This window comes from Rattus rattus, chromosome 2 (assembly GCF_011064425.1).
Source record: "Rattus rattus isolate New Zealand chromosome 2, Rrattus_CSIRO_v1, whole genome shotgun sequence".
Lineage (NCBI taxonomy): Eukaryota > Metazoa > Chordata > Mammalia > Rodentia > Muridae > Rattus > Rattus rattus.
In genome coordinates, this window is record NC_046155.1 from 91503781 (window position 1) to 91520908 (window position 17128).

General features: G+C 42.9%; 1 protein-coding gene across 1 annotated transcript in view; it reads left to right on the top strand.

Annotated features, from left to right (window-relative positions):
- The first annotated feature begins 2915 nt into the window (after positions 1-2915).
- The window catches only part of Dennd5a (DENN domain containing 5A), a 67637-nt gene continuing 53424 nt past the window's right edge, over positions 2916-17128 (top strand). The window contains 2 exon segments of the mRNA XM_032892923.1: positions 2916-2934; positions 2937-3023. Of these exon segments, the coding sequence (XP_032748814.1) occupies positions 2916-2934; positions 2937-3023 (106 nt within the window).

Sequence of the window (17128 nt, forward strand, 5' to 3'; positions counted from 1 at the left end):
CTGTTCAGACACACCAGAAGAGGGCGTCAGATCTCATTACAGGTGGTTGTAAGCCACCATGTGGTTGCTGGGATTTGAACTCAGGACCTTTGGAAGAGCAGTCGGTGCTCTTAACCGCTGAGCCATCTCTCCAGCCCTCTTTCTTTCTTTTTTTTCTTTCTTTCTTTCTTTCTTTCTTTCTTTCTTTCTTTCTTTCTTTCTTTCTTTCTTCCTTCCTTCCTTCCTTTCCTTCTTTCTTTCTTTCTTTCTTTCTTTCTTTCTTTTTTTCTTTCTTTTTTTCTTTCTTATATATGTGTACACTGCAGCTGTCTTCTGACACACCAGAAGAGGGCATCAGATCCCATTACAGATGGTTGTGAGCCACCATGTGGTTGCTAAGATTTGAACTCAGGACCTCTGGAAGAGCAGTCAGTGGTTTTTACCACTGAGTCATCTCTCCAGCCCATGTTTTTTTTTGTTTTTGTTTGTTTGTTTGTTTTTCTTTTTCTTTTTTTTTTTTTTGAGACAAAGTTTCTCTTTGTATCCCTGGTTGTGCTGGAACTCTGACTAAACTTTCCTTGAACTCAAAGAGATCTGCCTGTCTCTGCCTCCCCAGTGCTGGTGTTAAAGGCATGCACTATCACTGTTTGACTTTTTTTTTCCTCTATTTTTTTTTAAAAATTATTTATTTATTTATTTTATTTTATTTATTTCATGTTGCTACACTGTAGCTGTTTTGAGACACACCAGAAGAGGGCATCAGATCCCATTACAGATGGTTGTGAGCCACCATGTGGTTGCTGGGAATTGAACTCAGGACCTCTGAAAGAGCAGCCAGTGCTCTTAACCACTGAGCCATCTCTCCAGCCCATTTTCCTCTATTTTTAATTGAAAAATTCCCAAGTCTCTTCTATATCTTCATCTGAGTGATCCTTTAATTTTACTTGATCTATACACATTACCTGGCACTTGAAACTTTTCTTGCCCCAACCTTTCTCTCCCTCTCTTTTTCTGAACGATGCTGCCTAAATGTCTGACTTTTCTACTCTTTATTGTGGGCAGATGTTTGATCCCTTGGATCACCAGAAGCCTTCCCTGCCATGACCTGACACCAAGAGGCTTTCTTTCTCTTGCTCTGTTAAGCTCTCTGAGCCCCTGCACATGCAGCCGGAGCTGTAGGATAAAGTAGCATCACTTCAGATGGACTTTGTAAGGTTACTTTGTCCTCTTGATTTCTTCCAGCTGCTCAGGTTAGATACAGGGAGCAGATGCTATGGTTTCCAGTGATGTTGGCCATGACCTCTCAACCAACCTCCCGAAGGGATCAGTACTTAAGAGAAATACTGGGGACAGAACCCAGGAGAGAGCCCGGGCTCAACCCTTGGGGAAGCCAATTGTCTTCTGTAGTTCTTAGCTGGCTGCCTGCCAGAGCAGACCTTGAGCACAGCATTCTGTAACAACAGTGATGTATAATATTTGTGGAGTGCCTGCTATCGTCTGGCACTCACCACTTTACCTATACATGTTTCTATTTTATGCTTTCACAAAAATCATGACTGTCGGCACCTGGAAATTACATAAGTAACTTGACAATATCACACTGGACATTATAAAAGGATTCAAACCAGGGGATTGTTTCTAGAGACCATGCTAGTAGCCACTACAGTTTCTCTTTCTTGGCTTCTGATGGTACAGTAAAGATTCACCTGAGCCTGGTGTGTCTTTATGTAGTTATGATGTAAGGCTTTAAGCCCAGCACTGAGCAGGCAGAAGTCAGAGTATTGTTACAAGTTAATACAAGTACATAGGAAGTTCTGGGTCAGGCAGGGATACAAGTGAGATCTATCCTAAATAGATAAATAAATAAATAAATAAATAAATAAATAAGACACATCTGCCTAGCTTCTGTAGAAAATGAAGTCAGAAAGTCTGTACTTTAGACAAGAGACAAGGACCAGGACGTTTCACTCTGTCCCAGCCACGCTTTTTCTCCTACAAGGGAAGTCTCACTAGAAGGAAGAAAGGGAAGAAGGAAGGATGGATAGATGGACAGAGAATTCTGAGAGCGTGAAAAGAACTAAACGGCGGGGCAGGGAGGCCTCTGGGGTTTCGTGAAAGGCAGGGAGTTTGGTGCATGAAAGAAGGTTTGCTTGTGGGGTGCGGGGCAGTGAGCTGGCACGGGATCCAAGTACAGGTTTTGTCTCTTGCATTTCTTTGAGCCTCAGTTTCCCTATCTGCAAATTAAAGGTAAATATAAGATAGGCTGACTCTCCAAAGAACAGTTTCCTCAGATCTATTGGGGAAAGCTGACGCTGAGGAGTGGTGACAAGGAGAAGCTTCTCTGTGGTGACAGTATAGGAGCAGGATCCCGGGGGCTTCATAGTTCAGTTGTGCAGCTCTTTGCTGGTGACGCGGCCAGCACGAGCCAGGTGTCAGCTCTACCACCATGGTCTCCTCTTTCCGCACACCGCACCCGATTTCTCTAAAGGGCGTCGCAACCGCGTGGAGGCGGTAGCAGTCGCGGGATCCCAGCAGCTGACCACTGGCCACTCTGTGGTGACTGCTCTGGAAGCCCAGGCCCCCGGGGCCCAAAGAGCATCACGTCATCCTTTGCGCCCGGAGCCCGCCCCTCCCCGACTGCGCGTGCGCACGCGGTGGCGGCGGGTGGGGGGCCGCGGTGGGGCGGGCGGCCGCTCTCCGCCCTTCCTCTAGCTTGCTCCGGCTGCGGTGCTTAGGACAGCGTCCAGGATGCGGCGCGGGGTGGCCTGGCGCCCCCCTGCCCCAGCACGGCAGCGGCGGCCGCTAGGACCCGGCGAGGCCCGGGGGCAGCGGCCGGAGCCTCGGTAGCGGCGGCGGAGGGAGCGGCGGCTGAGGGCGGGCGGGCGGCCGGGGGCGGGGCTCGGCTCCGCGCGGCTCGCCCCGCTCGGCCCGGCGCCATGAGCGGCGGCGGCGGCGGAGGGGCTCGGCGCCCAGTCGCTTCGCCGACTATTTTGTCATCTGCGGGCTGGACACCGAGACCGGGTTGGAGCCGGACGAGCTGTCGGGTGAGTGCGCGCCGAACCCGGGCCGGAGCCCGTGGGCCCTGCTTTGTCCCGGGAACCCGGTGAGGGTCGGGCGAGGGGACGGGACGCGGGACCCGCGGGCCTGCTGTCCCCGCGCGGTGGTCACCGCGTTGGCAACCTGGGGAGACGCGGACGCTGTGTGCGCTCAGGAGGTCGAGTGGCTTGGTCCACAATGAAGGGGTGCTTGCCTTCTAGCACCCTTTTGGGGGAGAAGAAGTTAGCCCACGTCCTAGTGAGAGTTTGTCCCACCCAGACTTTTCAAAAGAGCAAAACAAAAACTTGATGAGTTTATTTGGCCTCAGCCCAAGAAGCTGGTGCGACCAGTTCCTCAAAACCGTTATAACTCACTCCTGAGCAAGCCAGGCCCCGGGCTTTTCCTCCCTCTGGATCGGACATGAAGTGACAAATTGAACTGGGTTACACCAAGAATGGCTTCTCCCTTGGCGCTAGAAAAGAACTTGTACCCCGGGCAAAGCCTTTTTTTCTTTTGAAAGTTAATGTCCTTTACCAAGCCAGGGTCATTTGTGAATGAAGGCAACGTCCCAGTTGGACAGGTTATGCTGTGTTGTGATGCCTCTCAAGTTATCTTTCGAAGAGGAAGTGATGGGGGAGTGACAGTGAGGCCCTGATGAGATTTGGCACCCATTGCTTGAAGGTGTAAGAATTATAAAAACCCCGGTGAATTCCTGCGCGCCCGCATTGGAGTTGCAACAGTTTTGAAAAGTTTTTGGGTGGCCAGTAAGCAAGTTTCAGTGGGTGGAGGCTGTAGTGTTAGACTTTAAAGTTATGTCATGCTGATTTGATGAGGGAAACTCCTCTCCTCTTTTCTGTCACGATGTGGTCACTGGACACTGTACAGTTTCTCTATTGAAAGTGATCATCCAGTTTTGTATATTTCTTTTGTTACCAGAAAAACCTCCACTTTGTTTCTCTTCCTCCTCCTCCTCCGCCTCTTTCTCCTTTTCTCCTCTTCCTATCCTCCCCCCCCCCCCACCCCCCCCCCAGACGGATTTCTCTGTGTAGCCCTAGCTGTGTTAAAACACATCTGTATCCCGGGCTGGCCTCAAACTCAGAGATTTGCCTGCCTTTGCTTCTTGGGTCCTGGAATTAAAAGAGTGCACCACCACTGCCTGGCAAATTCCAGTATTTCTTAGGAGGAAAAAATAAAGTACACACTTCAGATGACAAAACTGCATTTTCTTGTACAAATATGAGAAACTGATGCCTTATAAAACACCCTGAAGTAGTAATGGATTGATACTAGCTAAGCCTTTTGTTGTTCTGGCTTTAGTATTCCAAGCTCACCTTTTTATGTCGTCTCTCAAAGTCTAGACGGATGTTGTCATCTGCTTCATGTGTATTAACTTCAGAATTGTGGATGATGTAGTTGTTGGAATTCCATTCTAGGTTTTGGTGCTAGATAGAATCTGAGAGGGAATGAGGCCTGGGAGGACAGTCGGGCTTATATTTCTTGACTCTTGGCCCAGTGCTTCTTTGGTGACATGCTGTACCACAGTAGCCTCTCTGGAGGTCTTTAGAAAACAGTGACATGGCCACTGCTGCACATCTGTGATCCCAGCATTTGGGAGGCAGAGGCAGGAGGGTTGCCACAAGTTTAAGGCCAAACTGGGCTTCATAGTGAGACCCTGGCCAAAAAGAAGAAAGAAAAGCAAACTAACATGTGAGAAGGGTTAAAGATAATAGTTTTTCTAGATGAAAGAAGAAGCTCAAAGGTAGAACAAGCTTGTTTTTATGGTGTACTTTATTGAATGTCTGTTAAATTGGGTAGCTGTTTGGTCTTAGAAAGTAAAGATAGCCTTAAGAGTGGTGTAAGCCTGTGAGATCCCTGTTTCAGAAGCCAGAGAATCTGGAGTTCAAGGTCATTCTCAGCTTTAAAAAAAAGAAAGGAAAAAAAAAAAACAAAAAAACAAAACAAAGGAAGGAAGGAAACTAGGGAGTGTTTGGGTTAGAATGGACAGACCTGCTTTGCTATTGGCTGTGCCTAGGGCAAATTAGAAAACCAGCACAGTATCTAAAGAGGCCTTACAGAGAACTGGGATCTTTGACCAAAAAAGAAATGTTATTCTCTTTTAATGAATATCTATTAATTATCTGGTTTCTCAGCAAGCTAAAATTATATCCCTGTACAAGCATATTGGTAGAATAAAGAAGGGGGATGAGTTGTAGAATGTGTAAGAAAGGCATTTTGTGTATTTTTAAAGTTTAGTTATAGTAGTGTAATGCCATGTATCCAATAGCTGGCTTGCCTTTGTTAGAACAGACAGTGATTGAGGGATTTTTTTTTTTTTCATCCTTCTTTTCATTTCTGGTGGGTTGATTGGGGAATCTGGATGACAGGGGTGGGGGTGGGGTGGAGGTGGGGGTTCAGAGGACAACACAACAGAATAAAAATAACTGTGCAGTCCATGTAGAAACTCTCTAGGGTGAATTTTCTCTCCTTAGCCTGCCCGATTGCTCCCAAATTGGTGATGTCATAGTCCATGAAACTATATGAAGTTAGGAGTTGCACTCTGATTCTTCTGAGAGGAACCTGTGTTCTTTTCTCCAACTAAATTGTGTTTCTCTGGCAGTTCCTGAATACTCAGACAAACAAAACAAGCTGTATTCAGAAAAAGCAAATCGAAGATGCTTTGACAGGCTTGGATGGTGGTCTACTCCAGCCCCGGGAGGCTCAAGGTGCAGGAGGGCTAGAAGGTTAGGGTCATCCTGGTCTACTTAGCTAGACTTGTTTATACTGGGCTATATGACACCCACAAGAATCCAAAATAAAAAATACTTCTAAATAATTTCATCATCTGGAAGGTAGGGACAGGTGAGTGTAAATTCCAGACCAGCCTGCTTAGTGAGACTGTGTTTTTAAAAAAGCAGAAAGTAAAAATTAGAATTAGGGGAGAAAAAAAAAAAAACTGTTTACAGCCTTTCTGTGCTGACATGGTGAAGTCATAGAAGTCTAAGATGCAGTAAATAGTTGTTCTGACCAAGAGGTGAGTGTGGGCTGAAAGATTGCTGGTAGTCACTTGAGAAGAAAGGCTCCACCTTTAAAGAATACACTGAAATCATCTCAGAATGTCACCTTTTGAAGAGTGAGAAAATTCTGTCTAGAAAATCCAGAGCAAAGGACTGGTCAGGTCATAATGTTTAGATGTACCAAGCAGTGAGATTAAAATTTCTTTTATTTTTGAAGGTGAGAACTTCCCATGTAGGCAAGGCTGGCTTGTGACTCGTTAAGCAGATAGCTCAGGCTAGCCTTAAACTAGGATTTATATGTATGCCACTGCACCAAATAAAATAGGAATTTTAAAGGCCATGGAATGTCAGACAGGGAAGCATTCTTAGAGATCATATAAACCTCTGATTTTACAGATGAGGTCTAGAGGAAGGTAGAGAGTATTTGTTTCCTGTGCCACAGTTCATTTGTTTTTTTCCACTGCTTAAGTGGTATTTTACACCTTATAGTAGTTTAATGGGGATGGGAGAAGTAAGATATTTGTATGATGGGATAGCAGCAGACAGTATAGCCTTTTATTCAAGCTCAGATTTTTATTTATTTTTTGTTTCCTAGTTGAGATAGTGGCTCATGGTAGCCCAGGCTAGCCTTGAGACTTTGACCCTTCTGCCTCTACCTGCTCCAGTTAGATGTGTACTCTCATACCTGACTCTTGTTTTTGTTTGTGGCTGATTAATACTCTGTGACATAAAACTTAGTATCATTTGACTAATACTTAAGTTGCTCCCACTTTTTAATTATTGTGAATAATGTTGATGTGATTTGCATACATGGTTTTTGGTGGGCATATGGTTCTGTTTCCCTTGGCTTGAGTACCTAGGGATAAAATTGCTAGGTCATATGGAAACTTTGTTTAACCTTTTGAGCATCTGCTTGCTAGTTTGTTTTTCAGAATTACACTACCAGTTAATACTTCTACCAGCATCCAGGGCTTCCCAACAATACAGTCTTTCTGTTTTGTTTTACTTTGTTTGAGACAGAGTTTTACTCTGTAGCACAGACAGATTATCTTGGGACTTAATATGTAGTCCATGTTGGCCTTGAATTTATAGTGATCCTCCTGCTTCGGCCTCCTGAGTGCCAGGATTACAGTATGACCACCTGAACTGGCTGAACGTCTTTTGGTCATAGATATCCGTCCTGCCTGTGTGTTGTGGGTTTTGATTCTTTGATTTCTGACTGCTAAAGAAGGATATGTTATTTAAAATAGACCGTCTCTCATTTTATAGAGATGAAGCTTGAGAGGTGAGTGGCAGTCCGTGCTTATAATCTCATCGCTGGAGGTGGAGGCAGCAAGTGCATCCCATGTTCCAGCTCAGCCTGAACTATGGAGAGAGCAGCCCCCTCCATCCCCACTCTCTACCCCTCCCCACTTCCCAGAATCTTGATGAATTGGCTGGGTGTGTGAATTAGTGGTAGAATGCTTGTCTAGCATACATGAAATCCTGAGTTCAATCCCCAGAAACAGGACCACGTAACATGTTTGGTGAGAGTTTCTTCAAATCTGGAGTTGATTGAATGAAATGTACTTTGATCTTCCTCTACCTCTATCTATCTTCTTCTGGTGGGTTCCAGATCAATTCTCTTATAATCATTTCTGTGTCTCTGTCCTGAAGCCTAGCTTACTAGCTACAGGAAAGTCCTATCCTTATGGCTTACCTCTAGCTTCTGACTGTCTGAAGTCAAGGCTCCTGTCTGTAATAGGGGGATACTTCCAAAATAAGATCATGTGTTTCTTTTGTAAGGTAGAATGAGTAAAGAGTCTAAAAGTGGCTGAAATTCAGGAAATAATGAAGAAACATCCCAAGGCAATTTCAAACACACAGAATTTGTTTGGAGAGATTGACTTGGTAGAGTCCTTGATTTTGACTTCCTCAGGTGGTAAGGATCACTTGGAAAGTGAGTGGGTTTTACTTTAATGACTTTGGGTTCTGCTCCTCTTAGGAGGAGATCCTGAGTCAATGTTTGGTGCTTAAACCACTTTCTCCTATATTCTGTTCAGTCCTCCCTTCCTTTCTCTCTCCCTCCCTCCCTTCCTTGCTAGGTTGAAAATAGTTTCTTTTCCTAAAATCCTTTTCCAGGTCTATTTCCTTTTAGAAACTTACTCTTTGGCTAAGTCTGGTAGAAGGTGTAGTTGGGCTTTGCTTAGTCCTTCGACCGTGCTGTTCCTATGATTATTGTCAGATGAGTATGTCATCTCTGAGGAACTTAGGGTCAAAGAAGGGACCCTGTACTCTGTTTTAGATTCCTGCTGGTATGGAACAGTGTGAAAGGCTTGCCTGCTTTCAGAAGCTGGTGACCTCTTGTGGAATTCAGTGGTGAAATTTTGTCATTACTAAATCTAAAAATTTAGTAATTTTAGTAAGTTTAGTAATTTAGTTTACTTCTTCAAAGTTATTGAGTGAGGTAGCTATTAGTAGCATGTCTATATTCCAGGTATTTTGTGAGTGTTGGCTTTAAATTTTTTATTGCATTTATTTTTGTGTGTATAGGTTACATATATCTCAGAATGTATGTGGAAATCAGAAGACAGCTTTTGGGAGTTGGTTCTCTTGCCTTATAGGTTCCAGGAATCAAATTCAGGTCATCATAATTGGCAGCAAGTGCCTTTATATGCCGAGCTATCTTGTTGGCTCAGTGGTTAATTTATTATAATTTCTCAAGAAAGGCATGTGTGTACTACTGTGCCCAGCCAGTTGTTGATTTTAGCTTGCAGTATGAGTATGTGGGGCACAGGATTCTGGCATGGTGGACAGTAAGAGGGTGTGTCACTTAAGGAAGAAGAGTTTGCTTTGGCTCATAGTTGGGCATGATCCATCACGACAGGGAAATGATTATGGTGGAAGCATGAGGCCGCTGGCCACTTAATCTGCAGGAAGAAGAGATGGTGCTGTTATCCAGCTCACATTCTCCATTCTTTAAAATTAATCTTGAACTCTAGCTGAGGGATGGTTCTAACTGCGTTTTGGGTTGGTCTCCCCACCTTAGGTAATCCTCCTTGGAAACATCCTTGAAGACATGCATATCTTTGTGTCATAGATGATTCTAAATTCAGTCAATGAAGATGATCACTGTAGTCAGATCAGAATGTTGCTAGGCCAGGATAGGGATGTACACCTGAGGCAAAGGAAGACAGATCTATGAGTTCAAGATAGCCTGGTCTACATAGTGAGTTCCAGACCAGTCAGGGCTACATAAAGAGACTGTGCCTCAAAACAAACAAACAAACAAACAAACAGAAAATTGCTAGTTCATCTGGTCTACTGTGTAGATGGAACAAGCTGCTTTAGTCCAAAATGTTGAGCGGCATAAGCAGTGAGAAGGTCTGTGGAGGTTGCTGTCATTTAGCATACTTTGGATTCTAACCTTCCCACTGTGTAAAACATGATCATGCATCCGTGTATATTGGTCATAGAAGCAAACAAAATATCAAGAGCTAGAAGTCAGAGATGATTCACCACTTTTGCTAGATGGTAATGGTTAATATTTCTAAATGATCTTAGAGTTTTGCAGTGTACTTTTAAACCATTTTTATTCGATTTCACTTGAAATAAAATCTTCTGTTCAGTGTTATCAAAAGTTAAAAAAAGAATTGTTAGTTGGGTGGTAGTGGTGGCACATGCCTTTGATCTCAGCACTTGGCAGGTTGATCTCTGTGAATCAAGGCCAGCCTGGTCTAGATAAGAGAGTTCTAGGATAGCCAAGGCTATACAAAGAAACTCTGTTTCAAACAAAATATAACAAAATGTTAGAATCCAGGTCTCTGCTGTCTCATTATTGATATGACTTTATTTTTTAATTAAGGGGCATCTGACTAGTGATTTGAATAACAGTTTGGCATGACGTGACATGTGGGCTCTTTTGTGGTTCAGTCTCTAGTTAATACTTGAGTAGAGGTGCAGTGTCAGGAGATCAGACAGATGGCTTGTTTCCTTATATACAATTGAGAAAGTTGGCTATTGGTTTTTATTCTCTCCCTTCTTTTATCAGTTCTGGAAATCTTAGATCAAAAAGTGAGTAGGACTTTGGTTCTAAGAAGGTTGTGTTTTCTCCTCCCCGGAGTGTCTCTGTGCTGCAGGATGTTTCAGACACTTTGCATGCGGTCTGTTTTCTTTGAAGAAGAAAGAACAGGATTTGCATCTGCTAACCTCAGAAGTTCTTTGGTGTAGTATGCAGTTCTGTCTTCTGCGTTGGTGGTCAGGGGTTTGCTTGTGATTTGTGTGGTCTTGAAACGATATGGGAAATAACCAAGAAACTTTGAGGATTTTTAAGTCAGAGAAACAGGAAAAAATGACTTAGAAATAATATTCAAGGCCAGCATTCATAAGATAGTAAGCTAAATTAATCAGTAGAAAATTACACTTTTTTTTTTATTATATATTAGGCTTCCATTTCAGGACTGTCTAGAGAATTGGTTCTATTGGGATGGAACAATGGCTCAGTGGTTAAGAGCGCTGACTGCTCTTTAAGAGGACTCATGTTCTATCCACAGCACTCACACGGCAGCTTACAACCAGCTCTAACTCCAGGCCCAGGTGATGTGATGCCTTTTGGGCTGAGGCACTGTGCAGACATACAGGCTCACAACATTAGAAGAAACAACAGCCGTCCTATATGAATGACAAATATACCGAAAAGAGCAATCAGGGAAACAGCTTTGTTCACAAAAAGTACCCCCCCCCAAAAAAAAAGAAAGAAGAAAATGTTTAGTTTTATGTCTGTCTGTCTGCCTGCTCATCTATCTCTGTGTGTGCCTGCTTGCTCATGTGTACATGTATGCCATGCCCACTAAGCCAGAAGAGGGCATTCAGTTCTCTGGAACTGGAGCGTAGGTAGTTGTGTGCCTGGTGTGGATGCTAGGAACTGAACCCAATCCTTTTCAAGTGCTCTTAACCACCGAGCCATCTATCAGGTCTTGAATTCATTCTTCTTGAAATCAGAGTATCATCTCTGATGCTTTTTTGTTTCTTTGTAATTGTAAAAAAACCTTGAGATTTATTATTATTTTATGTGTATGAATGTTTTGTCTGCATTTATGTACTACACATGTACACATGAACACATGGTGTTCTTGGAGACCAAAGGAAGATGCTAGGTGTCTTAGAACTGGAGTTATGGATGGATATAAATGCCATGCAGAAACTGGGAATGGAACCTAGGTCCTCTGGAGGAGCAGCCAGTGCTCTTAATCATAAAGCCATCTCTCCAGCCCCTTGTTTTGTAATTTATCAATGATGACTTATAACATTGGCTTAGCCTAGATATGTAGCTAGGAGTAATTTTGTTATATTATTGAAAAAAAAAAACCTAGAGATTTAATTTTAGGAAAGTGTCTTTTCCCTTACTTTTTCTACTTTTATTTGATTTGATCATTAGAAAGTTTAAACATTTTCTGAGCCAGTGAGATGGCTCAGCAAGGAAAGGTGTTTGCTGCCAAGCCTGGTGTCAAGGGATCCACACGTGTAGGGAAAGAATTGATCCTCAAAAGTTATTTGTTCTATGACTCACACACAAGTAAATGTTTTAAGAAGTTTAATTTTCCCTGATTATAAAATCCTGATCATTACACAACTTCAAATGTTACAGAGCTATATTAGAAATTTCTCTTGACCTAGAGTCAGGTAGGTAGAGCTCTTCCCTTTGCTGGAAGACTTGGATCATATAGTTAAGTGTGTAATGATGGTTTCCTGTGTTATTATGGAGAGACAGCAGCTTCTTTTCAGATCTTAACTGGTTTTCTGATGTAAGGCATAGTATTTAACCTTTTGGAATGTAATAAGCCAAACTTTAAATTTTCCTAAGTGCTGAGTAGTGGATGTGAGAGAGAGGTCTGTCAGAGAGAATAGCAAGGACTGTGGTTAAAGTTCTTGAATTCTTAAAAGTCTGAAAGTCCAGAGTCAAACTTTACACTGACTATTGGTGAGAGGAACATTTTGTTTTGGAGTTTGGTTATTTCATGATTTATATATTAAAGAGATGAATGTATTTATCTTGCTACATAGCCCAGACTATACTCTCTTCTTTTCTCTTGCGTTGGATGCAGTGTGCTGTGATTACAGGCATAACCCACAAGGCCTGGTTGTGTCTTTAATGATTCTATTTAGCCAGTTCTATTGACTCAGTCACCTCTCTTCACTTCCATGTCCCTGTTAGGGATTGAACTCAGAGCCTTGCATCTACCAGGCCATCACTCCTACCCATGCAGGTCATCCCCAGCCCTGTCCAGTTTCTTGCTGAGAAAGAGTATATATATCTATCTCCATCCATCCACCCACCCACCCACCCATCCTTTGGAATTTGCTGTGCTTATTGGTGCCACTGCTTTAAGAGAATACTATAAAGTGCACACATGCATTTCTCACGGCCATGTAGCTTGGGAGACTCAGCTCAAAGTGGCTTGGACATAGTTTTCTTGTATCTGCTTGTAGCAGAAGGACAAATGAGCTCTAACTAAAGCCTCTTTTATTTTGGCATTGAGCCTATTAAAGAGAGTAGTCCTCCTTGCCCAATTACCTCTTTTTTAAGTTAAAAAAAAAAGGTAATCTCATATAGCACAGGCTGACCTTTTACTATGATGACCTTGAACTTCTGATCCTCCTGCCTATTCTAAGAACTGGGACTCTTGGGGTTGGGGATTTAGCTCAGGGGAAGAGCGCTTGCCTAGCAAGCAAAAGGCCCTGGGTTCGGTCCCCAGCTCTGAAAAAAAAAAAAAAGGAAAAAAAAAAAAAAAAAAAAGAACTGGGACTCTTAATCACCCGGTAATGGTCCCAGTACTTAATACTGTCACATTGACAACATCTTATTTTGGAGGTGATACAGTGAGACCATAGCAGAAATACAACATATGTAGAGATATCATCTGCTGAACTGACAATAATTTGCTAAGCCCTAAGGTCCTATATGTCTAAATAGTGTTTGATGCTTAGTCTGGTATTGTCCATTTCCCCCCATTTCTCATGTTTGTGTGAAGACTTTTTCCCTTGCATTTCTGGGTTTTGAAAAGTGGTGCACTGTGACTATCTAGAAGAGTGTTTGTGTTTTATGTTGGTTGACTGATCTGGCTTGGTTGGCTTCGTTGCTTGGTTATGAGTGTGTGGTGCATTTAGCCAAGGGCATCATCTCAGTTACTTTCCATAAGGACAATTTTTGTATTGGCCTCAGGTGACCATCCTGCTCACAAGTACACTGTAGATCCCAGAGAAGCGAGAAAGTGGAGTTACCAGCCTCGTTATCATAGAAAATGAACAGTGATTCTTTACTGACAAGTTCAGATGCCATCCATCCTCGTGTCGAGGTCAGGAAAGGACAGTGCAGCAAATTTAAGCTAGCCGAGTTCACACAGAAGATTTAGAAACATGTTCTTGTCTCTAAAATTCTCTGTCACACACATTTGTACTGAAATGCCAGCTTAGTGATGGGGCTCTGGCTTCCAAAGCTGTGTGGGACACAATCCTGCTCTCTCTTTGAGGGTGGGGAGAGGTAGGCGTTTATAGTATTCCGAGGCGTTAGACATATTAATCAGAAACTGCAGGCAGTGGTGATAATGAAGACGGCCAAGGCAGCTGACTGAAAAGGCGCTTATTTGGGGCTTATAGTTCCAGGAGATTAGCCCATGATGATGGGATGGATTTGAGGTAGCAGCTAAGAGCTCACATTTTGAACTACACACAAGAAGGGAGAGAGCTAACTAGAAATGATGTGAGGCTTTTGGATCCTCAGAGTCTGCCCCAGTGACACACATCCTCCAAGAAGGCCATAACCCCTCATTTTCTCCAAACAATCACCATCTGGGACCTATTCAAATGTCTCTCATTCAAACCATCACAGATGTGTTTTAATTTAGAGTATCTTGTAGGCAGTGATTGTCTAGAAGACCTCAAGTTGGGCTGGGAGGTGTTACTAGAAGAGCTCTTGCTTAGCATGCACAAAACCCAAGCTTAGGCCCCAGCACATGGATGTGAACAACAGATTGGTCTTTATTTGATTTTCATTCCCTCATTTAGCTTTTATTTGTAGAATTTTGTAGAGCTTGTAATCACTATTTGAGGCACAAAAGGCATGTTAGTGAGTGAAATTCTCTTGCGGAGCTCTTTTAAGTGGAGAGAGATAGATATTAAAAATTAAACTTAGCTCAGTGGTGGTGCATGTCCTTTGTCCAACAGAGGCCAGCATATCAAGGCTAGCCTGGCCTACAGCAAGAGAGTTCCAGGACAACCAGGGCTACAGAGAGAAACCATGTGAAAAACCAAATAAAAAAATAAATAAACAAACAAATAAATAAATAATAAAATAAAACTAAACATAAGGTTGAAGCAAGAAGATTGAGAGTTCCAGGCTAGCCTGGGTTTCATAGTGAATTCTAGTCTGGGCTGCATATTAAGAGTTTGTTTAAAAGAGAAAGAAAAGGAAAGAAAAAAGAACACTCTCAATAAGTAGCATGTAGTGTGTAAGGGGTGGAAAGAGTTGACAGGATCAGGAGTGTTAGGCCAGGGTGGATGTGGATGTTCATACTTTACTTTGAGAAAGAGGGTCATGTAACCCAGGCTAGCCCAAATTCTTGACCATTTCATGTCTTATCTATCCTCTTCTAGAATGCTGCATCCCCACCCCAACACACACACACACACACACACACACACACACACACACACACACACACACACACAGGGTTTCTCTGTGTAACCCTGACTGTTCTGGATCTTACTCACTCTGTAGACCAGGCTAGCTTTGAACTCACAAAGACTCAAATGCTTTTGCCTCCCAAGTGCCGGAACTAAAGGCGTGTGCCACCACTGCCTGGCTTGTTGTTACACACTCTTCAACAGAACTGTTCAAAAGGTAGGCAAGGCTAGATAGCTAGTAAGTGAGATTATCAATATGATGGGAAGATGTTGGGCCTTGTAGACCAGTGTTTTTCATTGTGTGTGCTCTGGACCAATTACAGCAGCTCCCAGAATTTACTACAAAGATAAAACTCAATCCAGTGACCTTTTGGATTATATATCTATCTACCTCCTGCCCTCAACCTTTTTTTTTTGGAGGTAAGGTCACATGTTTTTCAGACTGTTTTTGAATTGGGGACATCACTGTGTTAGCCTTCTGAATTCCTAGGGTTACAGGGAACCTGGCCAGGCTATAAATTTTGCCTTTAGAAACAGAAAATTTGGGAGTGGGGCTTAGAAACATATTTTATCAAACCAGCCAATCCCTGGCGTATATTCTATACTGATTATGAGAGTGTGTCCCACTCCCTTTTCAGCGTTTGGAATTGAGCCTAGGACATTATGCATGCTGAATAAGCTCTCTGCCACAGTTCTGCCACAGTTGGGAAATTAAAGCTCCACACTTACTCAGCCGCGTGTTCTTCAGTGAGGCCTGGTATTGGAGAAAGAAGCACCGAGGAACTGCAAAGTTGGGCTTTGGAGTTGGTCACTCCTGCTTCACTTGCAGTTATGAGGCTGCGAATGATGATGCCAGAACTAGTTTGTAGGATTGCATGAGGGAGAACGTATAAGCAGATGTGCACAGAATTATTGGGGCAAGTGAGGCCGTGCTAAATGAATTCTATGGAAGCCTTACCTTTTTTCTTTTATTATTGAAATTAATGAGTCATTCAGCACTCATCCTACTTCCTGCCATCCTCCATTCAGCCTCTTGTGTGAATCTTAGCTCATCAGGTTCTGTGTCAGCTCTAGCTGGAAAGAGAATGCAAGGTGCATTGAAACAAACTAGGAAAGAACCAGACCAGGGATCTCTGTGCTAGAGGTGTACATAGTGAATAGGCTGCCTGAGCTACACAGTGAGACCTTGTCTTGGGGTTGGGGGGAAGGGGAGTCATCATTGTGTGAAATAATATTTCTGTATTTTTAAAAAATACAATAGTGAGTGACTTGGCCTGGGCATGTAGCCATCTTGGTAGAGTTTTTGCATAAAGCCCTGGGTCTTATCCCTAGCACTGCTCTAACACCAGCACTGAAAAGGTGGAGGCAGGAGGATCAGAAGTTTAAGGGTTATCCTCAGCTATGTAGCAAGTTTAAGGCTAGCCTGGTCTAAAAGAAAACACAGTAAATGAAATCAAAAAACAAAAAGATTCCAGTAAGTTTTTTTGTTTTTTGTTTTTTGTTTTTTTTGGAGCTGAGGACCGAACCCAGGGCCTTGCGCTTGCTAGGCAAGCGCTCTACCACTGAGCTAAATCCCCAACCCCTTCTGATCAGTAAGTTTTAAAACACACACTTCTCTTAGGAACTTCGTAATTATAGAAAAATTGAGAAGTAACTTATGATTCCTTTATTTAGAATCAAGCTCTGGAAGCATTCTGATGTATTTACGTGGTTCCTTTGGTATTTGTATTTTATTTTTTGTTTTTGAGTCCTCTATACACTATATAATTCTATATAGTTCTATAACTCACCATGTAGACCAGGCTGGTCTTGTACTCACAGAGATCTATCAAAGTTGTGCACCACCACACCTGGCAAATTTGGAGTTTTTTATCTCAGAAAAAAGTAGACACCAACACTGAGTGTATAGCTTGATACATGTTACATGCACGTGTGTGCGTGTGATCACAGCCCAGCTAGATGCTGTAAGGTTTTGTTGTGTGCACGCTTAATTAGTTAATTAATTACTTAAATTGTATGGGTGATTTGCCTGTATGTATGTCTAAGAGAGTGTCTGATCTCTGGAATAGGAGTTACAGACAGTTGTGAGTCACCGTGTATGTGCTGGGAATGGAAGCCTGGTCCTGTTAACTGTTGAGCATCTCTCCAGCTCTCTCATTAACAGTCTTGACGTCACTGTTTCTCTCTGCTTGGGCTGGCTAGTGTTTTATTGACTTGACATAAGCTAGAGTCATTGGAGAGGAGGGAGTCTCAGTTGAGAAAAGAACTCCATAAGATATGGCTGTAGGTAAGCCTGTAGGGCATTTTCTTTTCTTTTCTTTTCTTTTTCTTTTCTTTTCTTTTTTTCGGAGCTGGGGACAGAACCCAGGGCCTTGTGCTCGCTACCGCTGAGCTAAATCCCCAACCCCAGGCATTTTCTTAATTAGTGGTTGATGTGG